Genomic DNA, 11,628 nt, shown 5'->3' on the forward strand with positions numbered 1-11,628 from the left:
GTGTAATGCATTTGACGTCACATAAAGGAGTCAAACCCAAAATGTTATTTATTGGTTCACAAATCTAAAAGAAAATCTCACAGCTACCGTGTCGCAATACCACAAAGATTAAATGTCTTTTATAATTTCTTCGGATCTGTGCGTTCATTAGTACAATTAGTCGAAGACAATAAAACAGCTAGTCCAATGAAGCGACAAACGAACTATCTGTTATCTTGTTACCCCCAATAAAGAATTGCATATGAAAGAGAATTACATGGAGTATGTGGGGGATTGTGGAGAGGACCGAAGCTCTTAATAAATTCTTCATAGCCTAATACTCGGGTTTACCTAAGTGTGAAGGATGTCGAGATCTCGAAGAAGAGGACCAGCCGCTGATACTAGGTCTGTGAGTACTAGTAGTTTGTCGGTGAGAACTGAAGTATCGCCGGTTCAAACCGTGGCTCAGACCCTGACTGGTATGTGTTCTGATCACGAACTGGAAATTCTTAATCTGTATTGCCGAACATGTGACCAGTTGGTTTGTACCGACTGCGTTCTCCAGAAGCATAAGTTACACGACTGGTGCAAAGTCAAAGACATCGCAGACGACAAGAGAGCCGATTTATACAGCAATACACAGAAAGTTCTAGAAAAAACCCTTCCGAAATTTGAACAAACTCTCCAAGATGTTCAACAGATTTCACGAGAAAACCAAAAGAAGAAAAAAGAAACTCTTCAGAAAATCGAGGACCAAAGTACAGCCATCTTGGCGTGCGTTCGGAGGATAGAACAGAAACTGAAGGAAGCCGTGGAACAAAGTTTCCAGTCGTGTCTAGAAGGTGAACGGGACATACGCGAGGATTTCCGGAATTTATCTGGACTATCCAAGGAATGTGAGATGGTTTCTCAAAAGGGAAGCGATACCGATGCAATTATGGTGAACAGTAAGCTTGAGAAGTATATACGGCAAGTCACTGATCTACACAGTGATTCCTTTAAATGCGACTCTTCCTTTGAACCAGGGACCATCGACAATGAAGAAATTGAGAAGATGTTTGGTCGTGTCAATGTCGTGAGCCGATCAGGTCGTTCAAACTACGTACCACAAGTCGTCGTCGGCGAGCGGAAGCTGTTATCCAAAACGACGCTTAATGAGGACATCACCTCCATTTGCTCCCTGGGAAATCAAATTTGGCTTCATCCTCGAGGTTCGACGGAAAATGTCGTCCTCGATCACGAAGGAAATTTTGCAACCGTGAAAAATTTCGGAGTTGATGTTTCACACGCCTTTGCAAAGTCCTTGGATGGATTTCTCTTATGTGTGGACCACGTGGGTAAAGCAATTCTGAAGCTCTCCGGCGACGGAAAGTTTTCAAAGGTTGTCAACACGGCCCCGATGAAGCCCCTGTCGATCTGCATGACCCGGGAAGGTCAGTACCTGGCGTGTTTGGAAGATTCCCCAAGTAACGGCCACGCCAAGACCAGTCAGAGCCGAGTGTTCAGACTCTCTGTAAGTGGCCGCATTGTACAGAGCATCGGAACCAGGCTGTTTAAGTCACCAAAGAAAGTTCTAGAGAACACGAATTCGGACATATGCGTGATCGACAAGCCGCAAGATCAGAGCAGTCTGCTCAGCGTTGTGTCGTCTGCTGGCGTCTCCATGTTCAAGTACACGGCCCTGTCCCCCTCTGACGTATGTTGTGACCAGTATTCCAACATCATCCTAATCAGCCACCGTCGCCCCGATGTCCAGATTCTGGACCATAAAGGAGCTCTTCTCCAGACAGTGCTAGCTGTAGACATAGACAATACATTTAGTGCTCTGTGCGTCACTATAGACAATGACGCAATATGGGTAGCAGGAACAAATGGCAATGTCGCAAGGATAGAAGTAGTCTATAACTGATGGTTAAATGTGCCTGTATTCATATTGATTATGTACGCAAAATGGTTCTAAACTTGTGACTTCTATTTTATGACAGCGTCTTAATGGTTTTTTCAAATAGTTGTAATGGCAAATTGGTTCTATGCTAACTTCATATATACAAGAAGATGAAGTAACTGACTACATGAACCAAGCGGAAGACAGTACATATCGAAGGGAATATTGTTTAGATAAATTATGATAATTTTAACAAAATCATTATTGTACTTCAAAATTGTAAATTCTGTAAAACTGTGTTGAGGAAAATGGTGTTTTAAAAAATAAAACGATATGGTACATGTTGATATTTGAAACTTGTCCAACGTTGATGGTCCTTAAAACACTATACTGTATGGTGCGTGAACGTTAGTTGACCCGACAATTTCCATTACTTAAGACTGATCCATGTAAATCTGATTGTAAAAGTGGAGACTTGCATATTAAGTTACAGGTAAACTAAAATACTCATAAAGCATCGTAACGTTAGAAAATAAAAAAAGACATGTTTCAAGGTATTTTCGTGGTGGTCTGAGGACCATATACATTTCTCAAAGCCCGAGCAGCTAAACAAAATTTATTATGGTATTGTCAAACATTAGAGCAAACGTTATTTTACCAAAGATTTTCTTTTGTCAATTCATATTCAATTCATATTTAAATTACATTTTATGATTACACAAATATTCACAATGAATAACAATCAAACATGAAACGGGGTTTGTTTTTGACCAAGTCTGTACTTTTTAGTTCGGGATCGGGGTTCGAAATGCTGATAGCCAATGAGAAGCGAGGAATTTTGACAGCTCGACAACAAAGGACTGGCGGGAGGCTGTGCACATTTTTATAATTATCTATAAATATGCCCCATATTGAATTGAAATATTATTATCTACCGATAAAATGGTAAGAAATGATTATTATATTACATCAAAAGAAGTGGGAAATTATCCCCTTTGGTGCTTTAATCGATATACACGTGAATTCTGAATTTCCTCTGTCCTTTGTTCAGATGAAGGACATCCTTATACGTTGCTATTTGATTATTTATTTATGTTTTAAGTGATTAGTAGTGGTTTTTCTGATACATTTGAATACTCTGTAAATGTAGTTGCAAACTACTTGCATCTGTCAAAGTAGATAATCGGACATTTTGTTCAAGGGACCGGTGGATGTTCATCGTGTCTTATAGATTCACAGGTTGACTAGTTGCTCGATTTCGATATTATGTTTACGGTGCAACCGTTTTGGCATGCGCTGTCAAATATGTTTATCATTTTTATGTGGACAACGTTATTTAAAAATCTATATAACCAGTGATATACAATGATGAGGGTCTGGTTTACATTCAAACACTAAGATATGCTATACACCTTAGTCTAGTCTCAAAAGCATAGTGTGACATACCTCATATATATATAGGGAAAAAGAGAGTATTTTCACTGTGACATTATATAATCGTCGTAATATACTACTACTAATGGAGAATTCTAATTGGTCATAATAAGCTAAGAAAAAGCAACAATTTAGAACAAACAAATCAAAATTTAGGACGTTTCTATCCATATGTTTGGCAGTTAAAGTCCAAAATTGGTAAAAATCAACACATTTTGACTCTTCTGAGCCCTATTATGATCACAGTCCCTCGTTCATTAAACCTTCTGTCTCATAGCACTTGTCTGGAGCAGATTTTCTCTTTGGCCAAATCTGGCTTATTATCGCCCAAAAATTGTTCATACATGATGAAACAGGTTATAGTGACCTTGAACTAAGTTCCTGAGTCCAATGTTAAGGTCACAGCAGATATTGGCTGCAGGTCTGTAGCTCCCGGTCTGAAAAAATTCGGATAGACGACCTGGGAGCTACAGTGCCTCCCATACTAAAAATCTGCAATTTACGGCGCACAAAAAATTGCGCTAGTTTTGGACTGATTAACTTTATTTTCACACAAATTCTGTGAAAACAAATAGTACCATTAAATTCTTCAGACAATTTACTACTGATATTGTTATTGATATTGATATTGATACTTGCCTCGGACTTTCTTTGAAACATGCTAAACGACCTCGGAGATAAAGTATATTAATTCACGTCGAGATCGAGAGTTGCCATTTTTACATGTAAACAAACTGCACCACTTCACTTTTACAGGGCTGGTGATCGTGTTTAAAAGAATATCAGAGGCAAGTAAAGTGACATATCTGTAGTAAATTGTCCGAAGAATATTTTGGAATCAAATATTTATACAGAATATGTTCGAAATTGAGATTAATTAGTCCAAAACTAGCGCATTTTTTTGTGCGCCGTAAATTGCAGATTTTTAGTATGGGAGGCACTGTAGCTCCCAGGTCGTCCATCCGAATTTTTTTCAGACCAGGAGCTTCAGACCTGCAGCTAAGCAGATATCTGTATAAAATCTTTGCAAAAAGCATCAAACTGGCCCACACCTCAACCAAAAGAGTAACCAAAGGTTATTGGATTTGGAATGCAGTGATTTTAAACCAAGTGTCCGGGATCAGGGTCATGTCTTTGTTAACATTTTACTTGACAACAAAAATGGAGGGTTGAATGAGCTCCCTGGGTTAATTGAGCCTAGCTATAAGACGTACGTTAGTCATAATTGATCTGATGCAATGAAGTGATCTTTCAGAAAATAGTAATAAGAATGTATCAGTATTTATATTGTATGATAAAAGAAATCATTTAATTGTACACAAAAGTTTATTTTTGGAGTGAAGTTGTTAAACCTTGAAAAAGCAGTACTCTGATGATATCATCTTTGCAAGCTAAGGGTCTTGTGAAGGTGATGATGTATATTTGTCAGTATTTCTGTGCATAAGATAGCTTTTTTAATGTCTTTGTAATGTGCACACAATATGATAAAGATCTGCTTATTATATTAACTGCGACTGTTGTAGACACTTATTGTCAGGTGTGGATCAGTGCCATATTTCCCAACATATTATAAAGCTGTCTGTTTTTAAGTAGTGCACATTGAAAGTGGACTTCAGACTTGTTCCTAGAACATTTTATGTGGCTGACAAGGGTAAGACTTGATAATTCTCTAGCATACATTGTTATATACTCCATGCACAGATTCAGAAAAAAAAAATCCGGGGGGGGGGGGGGGGGGGGGGGGGGGGGGGTAAGAAATATGTAGCAGAGCTTAATTGGCATTTGCCAGGGTGGTCCGAGGCACATTTTTGGTAAATTTTCTTTGTAAATTTAAAAAGTTTGACTTTTCCAAGGGGGGGGGGGGTCCAGACCCACCTGACCTCCCTCTAGATCAGCAAATGCTGAGCTATTTAAGTGCCAGGGTGAGGAGAATACATGTACATGTTATTGTATTACATATATGAACCTCTCAATCATGCCTATTTATTTTGAATAAGTTCTATATCCGCATCATATACAATGTATATTTTGTTTCGAATGTTTTGCCATTTTATTTCGTATTTCCACCTAATTCTTGTCCAGATTTTAGTTAGTTGTTTCAATATGCATTGACGGTTGTGATTACAAATCATTTCCAATGCTGATCGGTTTGTTGAAAGTTTTAAGGGGAATTTAATCATTTTGTAACACATCCACTTTTTGTCAAAACATAGATTTTTGGATTTTCCAGTGGTCTTGCCACCCATGAAACACAGCATGCATCTCTTAATTAAGCACTTCTATAGGGATCTATGTGGTATACACACCCCCCCACCCCCACCCCACCCCCCCCCCCCCCCCCCCCCCCCCCCCCCCCCCCAAATCTTCCTGACGCTATGAGTTTCTCATTCCTTGTAAAAAAAAAAAAAAAAAGTAATTTCATTGTTAGGTTCATCACCCCTTCATGATTGGTGATAATTATTTTTGAATAGAATCCTACATTTAATATCGTATATGACAACAGAAAGTGTCTTTCTGATTTATTTATCCAGTAAGAGTTGTCTCTCTTTACAAGAAATGCAGAAGAAGTTGATTGAGTGAAAGATTCATAGGCCCAAGGGTTAAAGCTCGGTAGTTTTTCATTACAGGTCTCTTGTTTGAGCACTACTATGATCTTATAATATTTTGTGATTTGTCCTTAAATTTTATTGGTATGTTAGAGTTATTGTTTCAACACCATCAATATGTCAAAACATCAACTTGGCATAAGCTCTATTTCATTGTATAGTTACAACAACATAGCTATGCTGTGCTTGTAGATGTATAACCAGTGTGTTTTTCAATGATGACGTATATCAATTTCAAATAACATAGATGGTTACATCATACCATAAAGTCTTAAGTTGTGGTAAAAGTGCTCTGTGCAGAAAGAAAGAAACAACATGTAGTTAACATTCCATGGACTGGTGTCCTATCAATGAATTACTGACTTTCTGGCACTAACTGAACAACAAATTTGAATTCGGAAAAATAAATCAACTTGGTCAATGATTCAAATGTTAAACTATTATCTCTTGTTATCCACTCACACCCAGAGAATCTCAAGTCTACTCTTTCCACTCATAGCTATAGAGTTCCAATTCTTGCCATGCCATCTTATAAAATTTAAACTCTTCCCATGCTGACATCTTACCTTGCATACAAAGATAATATAAACTCTACCACTTACGCTAATGAGTCTCAACTCTTTCCACTTATGTGAATGGGTCTCAACTTTTACCACTTGTGCGAGTGAGTCTCAACTCTTACCACTAAAGCCTCATGAGTTTCAGCTCTTTCCAATCATTTCTGTAAACTTTGAGCACTGCCCAATCTTTAATTAGTGTTTCAACTCTTAATTATTTAAGAAAATAAAAAATGATTTTATCTCAATAATAGGAACCATGTAAATTGTTGCAAGTAATTTGAAATATGAAGACTGTTTATAGTATGCTTTTATTTTAATATTATGATTTGAATTGTCAAATATATATGACCACCTTTGAGATAGATTGAGAGATCTCTGTATAAATCCTACCGACACATTTAATTGTGGAAAGTTCACTGATAAGTCTGCCATATCACTAATGTCGCATTTGTTGTCATTCTGATGTGTGTTTGTCTATGCTAATGGTATATGCTTTGACGATCGAAGGTCATGTGTACAGCAAAACTTTATTTTGATAGTAATTTTGAAAAGTTATGATAGTTGATGTATTTCATCATTACTTAGAAACAGATTAAACAGATAAGCAGATGGCGCATAATAAGAATGCTACCTAATGCAGTGGTAACATATTGACATGAAATAACATCATTTCTTGGTGAAGTATATGAATTCATTAAACTTATTTAGATTTATTGACTATATTCCGTCACGTCTTGATATTTATACTTAACATGGTATATCTTTTTAGCTCACCTGAGCCAAAGGCTCAAGTGAGCTTTTCTGATCACAATTTGTCCGTTGTCTGTCGTTGTCGTTGTCGTCGTTGTCGTCATTGTCGTTGTTAACTTTTCACATTTTCATCTTCTTCTCAAGAACCACTGGACAGATTTCAACCAAATTTGGCACAAAGCACCACTAGGTGAAGGGGATTCAAGTTTGTTCAAATGAAGTGCCACGCCCTTTTTAAAGGGGAGATAATTGAGAATTATTAAAAATTTGTTGGTATTTTTCAAAAATCTTCTTCTCAAAAACTATTCAGCCGGAAAAGCTTAAACTTGTGTGGAGGCATCCTCAGGGAGTGTAGATTCACGTTTGTTCAAATCATGGTCCCCGGGGGTAGGGAGGGGCCACAAGAGGGGGATCAAGTTTTACATAGGAATATATAGAGAAAATCTTTAAAAATCTTCTTCTCAAAAACTATCAGGCCAGAAAAGCTCAAATTAAAATGGAAGCATGCTCAGGAAATGCAGATTTAAGTTTGTTCAAATCATGGTCCCCGGGGATAGGATGGGGCCACAATAGGGGGATCAAGTTTTACATAGGAATAAAAAGAGAAAATCTTTAAAAATCTTCTTCTCAAAAACTATTAGGCCAGAAAAGCTCAAATTTAAATGGAAGCATCCTCAGGAAGTGTAGATTCAAAATTGTTCAAATCATGGTCCCCGGGGGTAGGGTGGGGCCACAATTGGGGGATCAAGTTTTACATAGGAATATAAAGAGAAAATCTTTAAAAATCTTCTTCTCAAAAACAACTAGGCCAGGAAAGCTCAACTTTGAGTGGAAGCATTCGCAGGTAGTGTAGATTCAAGTTTGATTAAATCATCGTCCCCGGGGGTAGGGTGGGGCCACAATAGGGGGATCATGTTTTAAATAGGAATATATAGAGAAAATCTTTAAAAATCCTCTTCTCAAAAACCATTCGGCCAGAAAAGCTCAAATTAAAATGGAAGCATCCTCAGGTAGTGTAGATTTAAGTCTGTTCAAATCATGATCCCCAGGGGTAGGGTGGGGCCACAATTGGGGGATCAGGTTTTACATAGGAATATATATAGAGAAAATCTTTAAAAATCTTATTCTCAAAATCTATTAAGCCAGATAAGCTCAAATTAAAATGGAAGCATCCTCAGGTAGTGTAGATTCACGTTTCTTCAAATCATAGTCCCCGGGGGTAGGGTGGGGCCACAATTGGGGGATCAATTTTTACATAAGAGTATATACATTAGAGAAAATCTTTTAAAAAATTTCTTTTAATAACTATTTGGCCAAGAAATCTCAAATTTGCGTGTAACCATCCTCAGATAATGTAGATTCAAGTTTGTTCAAATCATGGTCCCTGGGGGTAGGGCGGGGCCACAATGGGGGATACATTTTTATATATAGAGAAAATCTTTAAAAGTCTTCTTCTCAAAAGTATTAGGCCAGGAAAGCCCAAATTTGAGTGGAGGCATCCCCAGATCATATAGATTCAAGTTTGTTTAAATAATAGTCCAGGGGTAGGATGAGGCCACAAGGGGGATGAAATTTTACTTAGGAATATATAGAGAAAATCTTTCAAAATCTTCTTTTTAAAGACTATTTGGCCAGAAAAGCTTAAACTTGTGTAGAGGCATCCTCGGGTAGTGTAAATTCAAGTTTGCAAAATCACTAGTGGTAGGGTGGGACCGTGATGGCGGTTTGAATTTTTTAATTTTTACATAGGAATATATAGAGAAAATCTTTAAAAATATTCTGGGAAAGTTTTTGGTCCAAAACTCAGTACTTAGTGTGAAAGCACAGGTTATGAGATTAAAGGTAGATTTAAGTTTAATGAAACCATGATTCCCTAGAGAATAGTGGGGCCACGGAATGGGGGGGGGGGGGGTATATAGGAATAGAGAAAAATCTTAGAGGTACAACAACAAAAGGGGCTTAGTATTTACCAAAAAATAAGAGGTAGATAAAAATTGGCAGATTTCAAATAACATCATTTCTTGGTAAAGTATATGAATTCATTAAACTTATTTAGATTTATTGACTATATTCCGTCACGTCTTGATATTTATACTTAACATGGTATATCTTTTTATTAATTTGAAGGTACTCCCAAGGGGATTTATTTAAATTTCCACTGATTGAATGAGATTATGAAGCTATTGATTGGTTAGTTAGATGGTGTAGCTGTGAACTAGGAGATTTCTTTTGCAGATAAGGGTTCTCAAACATTAAATACTTTTTATTGCAATCATTGCAATCCATTTAGATAAAAAGATTTTAAAAACAAAAGCATTTTAAAATGCAAGAAAATATGTAATTTCCATTTAAGGTGGTGTGGGATAACTTGAGATATAAAGGTTGATCAAATAAAAGTACAACTAAATCAAAATATAATCACCATTATAAAATCTTCAAATTGTATAATATTTTACAATTTAGTGCATTTAAATAATAATTAAGTAAAAGCCAAAACAGGTTTGAAACTTGTGACTTGAAGGCTTTAACCTATTGCACTACACTGTCATATATTAACAATTTGAAGAGAAAAAAAATGTATAAGATTTTAGTAAATTTTATTGTTCATTTTGTGTTATTCTGCACCATCTTAATGGACTGTCTCTCTTGGTCCATAATGCCTCCTCTAACTCGGCAGTAATTTGGAGTTACCTCTCTTGAGCCATTAATTTTACCCTGAGTCCTGAAGCAACTCAGCAGGCATCCAGAAGCAGCTGTATGCAAATGAGGGTGGAGTTTTATTCCATTGGCCTCAGGCTAATTTATTTTCTTTGTTGTGTTCATAATAGACTGTCATTTAGGGGCTGAATTGCACATGTGCTTTTCAGCGAGAAGTTCAGAAAATCAATGAGACTTCAAATTTTTGAACCTTTGTAAATTTGATCTGTGGTCAATATTTTACAGTACAAGATTTTTTCACTGCTTTTTTTTTTTTGTCAATTCATTGTTTCCCTATTTTATTGGATATCTGCAATTTGTTTGCCCTTCTTTCTTTCTGGTATGTTTGGCTTGTACAGAATGCTAGAAAAGAAATGTATGACATTACATAATGATTCATCATCTTTATCATTTTTACATGAAATGTTTATCAACTGCTACCAGATACATTCAGATCTTCTCAGATCAATTTTTACAAAATTTAGCGTGTATTAAACCAAAAAAGACTTTATTAATTAGAAAATTTGTCTGGCAGATGTTCACAAGTGAGGAGATACACAGTTTTTTGGTGTTGAAATGGAATTTTCATGTCTGAAAAACAAAACCTGCTAGTGACATTTTACAGAATTTGTATGACTTCTGTTTTTGATACAGTGAGATTATTATCCAATTCTTGTTTTAAAAGTGATAGAAAGGTTGAAGACTTTGTTCTGAAAAGTAAAACCTGTAAGTGAGAAACTCTAGCTTTGTCTGTCTCTTTTTCTTTCTTCTGTCTGCCAAGATGCTATCATAAGGTGACATTATTTGCAATAAAGATGTAACAGTTTAAGGTTTTAGTCATGTTTCTTAATCATTTTTTGTTTAAATTGGTTTGTTGCAAAATCTTGAGATTGACTTACATTTTCAAGCTTCAGTTTGTAAGGTTTTTTTTATAGGAATTTTGAAGAGCAAAGAGAAAAAATCTCTCTCTCTCTCTCTCTCTCTCTCTCTCTCTCTCTCTCTCTCTCTCTCTCTCTCTCTCTCTCTCTCTCTCTTAACCTCAGCAGGCCAATTTTCCATACTTCTCCTGAACATGACAGTTGCCAAGGTAACAGAATTGAGTTCAGTGTCAAAGGAAACGATGCCAGATTCTTTCCTGTTTTAATAGATGGGGACATTTGATTGGTTGGCCATTAAAATAACAATGACTTGGCTGAAGGGGAGAGAACCTGGGTTAAATAGAAATTGGCCATTATGGGCTGGGTTTGCTCGTTATTGGGAATGGGACAATGGAAGAGTCATTAATGATAAGAACTTAACTCGGATCACCTGTGTATTACTGAAATGGCTTTTTACTAAACAGAAATTTAATCAAATTGGCTGTTTTACAGATGATGTCAGCCATTAACTTAAGGGTAATGAAAACCTTTAGCAGATGGACTGTGAGGAAACGTTGCCACATTAAACTTTTATGTACATTTACAGACTACAAATAAGGGTAAAAACTAGAAATTAAAACACAAAATTCAAAAGTGTATTTATTTACACCAGTGTATTCTTCATTTGTTAAATGATTAATCTTTTAAAGTCATGTAAGTGCAATCCAAGGCCTTATTTGAGAGAGAGTGCAACTTGCTATTGATTTGCTCATCAATTATGCCACCTGATTTCAGCAAGCCAATGTGATTTTCAGGCAGGATAACTGCCTCCCATCTGTCTTCTAATTTTCTACCCAGTC

At 36.5% G+C, this 11,628-nt stretch overlaps 1 protein-coding gene across 1 annotated transcript; it reads left to right on the plus strand.

The window, feature by feature from the left end:
* Nucleotides 1-343: 343 nt before the first annotated feature.
* LOC128164884 (uncharacterized) lies at nucleotides 344-1,888 on the plus strand. The gene has a single exon (XM_052828942.1). It carries the CDS (start codon nucleotides 344-346, stop codon nucleotides 1,886-1,888), a length of 1,545 nt encoding a protein of 514 aa, XP_052684902.1.
* The last annotated feature ends 9,740 nt before the right edge of the window (nucleotides 1,889-11,628 follow it).

The sequence above is a fragment of the Crassostrea angulata genome, chromosome 10 (assembly GCF_025612915.1).
Source record: "Crassostrea angulata isolate pt1a10 chromosome 10, ASM2561291v2, whole genome shotgun sequence".
NCBI lineage: Eukaryota > Metazoa > Mollusca > Bivalvia > Ostreida > Ostreidae > Magallana > Magallana angulata.

Bases quoted from the DNA above. Each gene is read 5' to 3' on its own strand.
- LOC128164884 (XM_052828942.1), top strand. From the start codon at position 344: ATGTCGAGATCTCGAAGAAGAGGACCAGCCGCTGATACTAGGTCTGTG.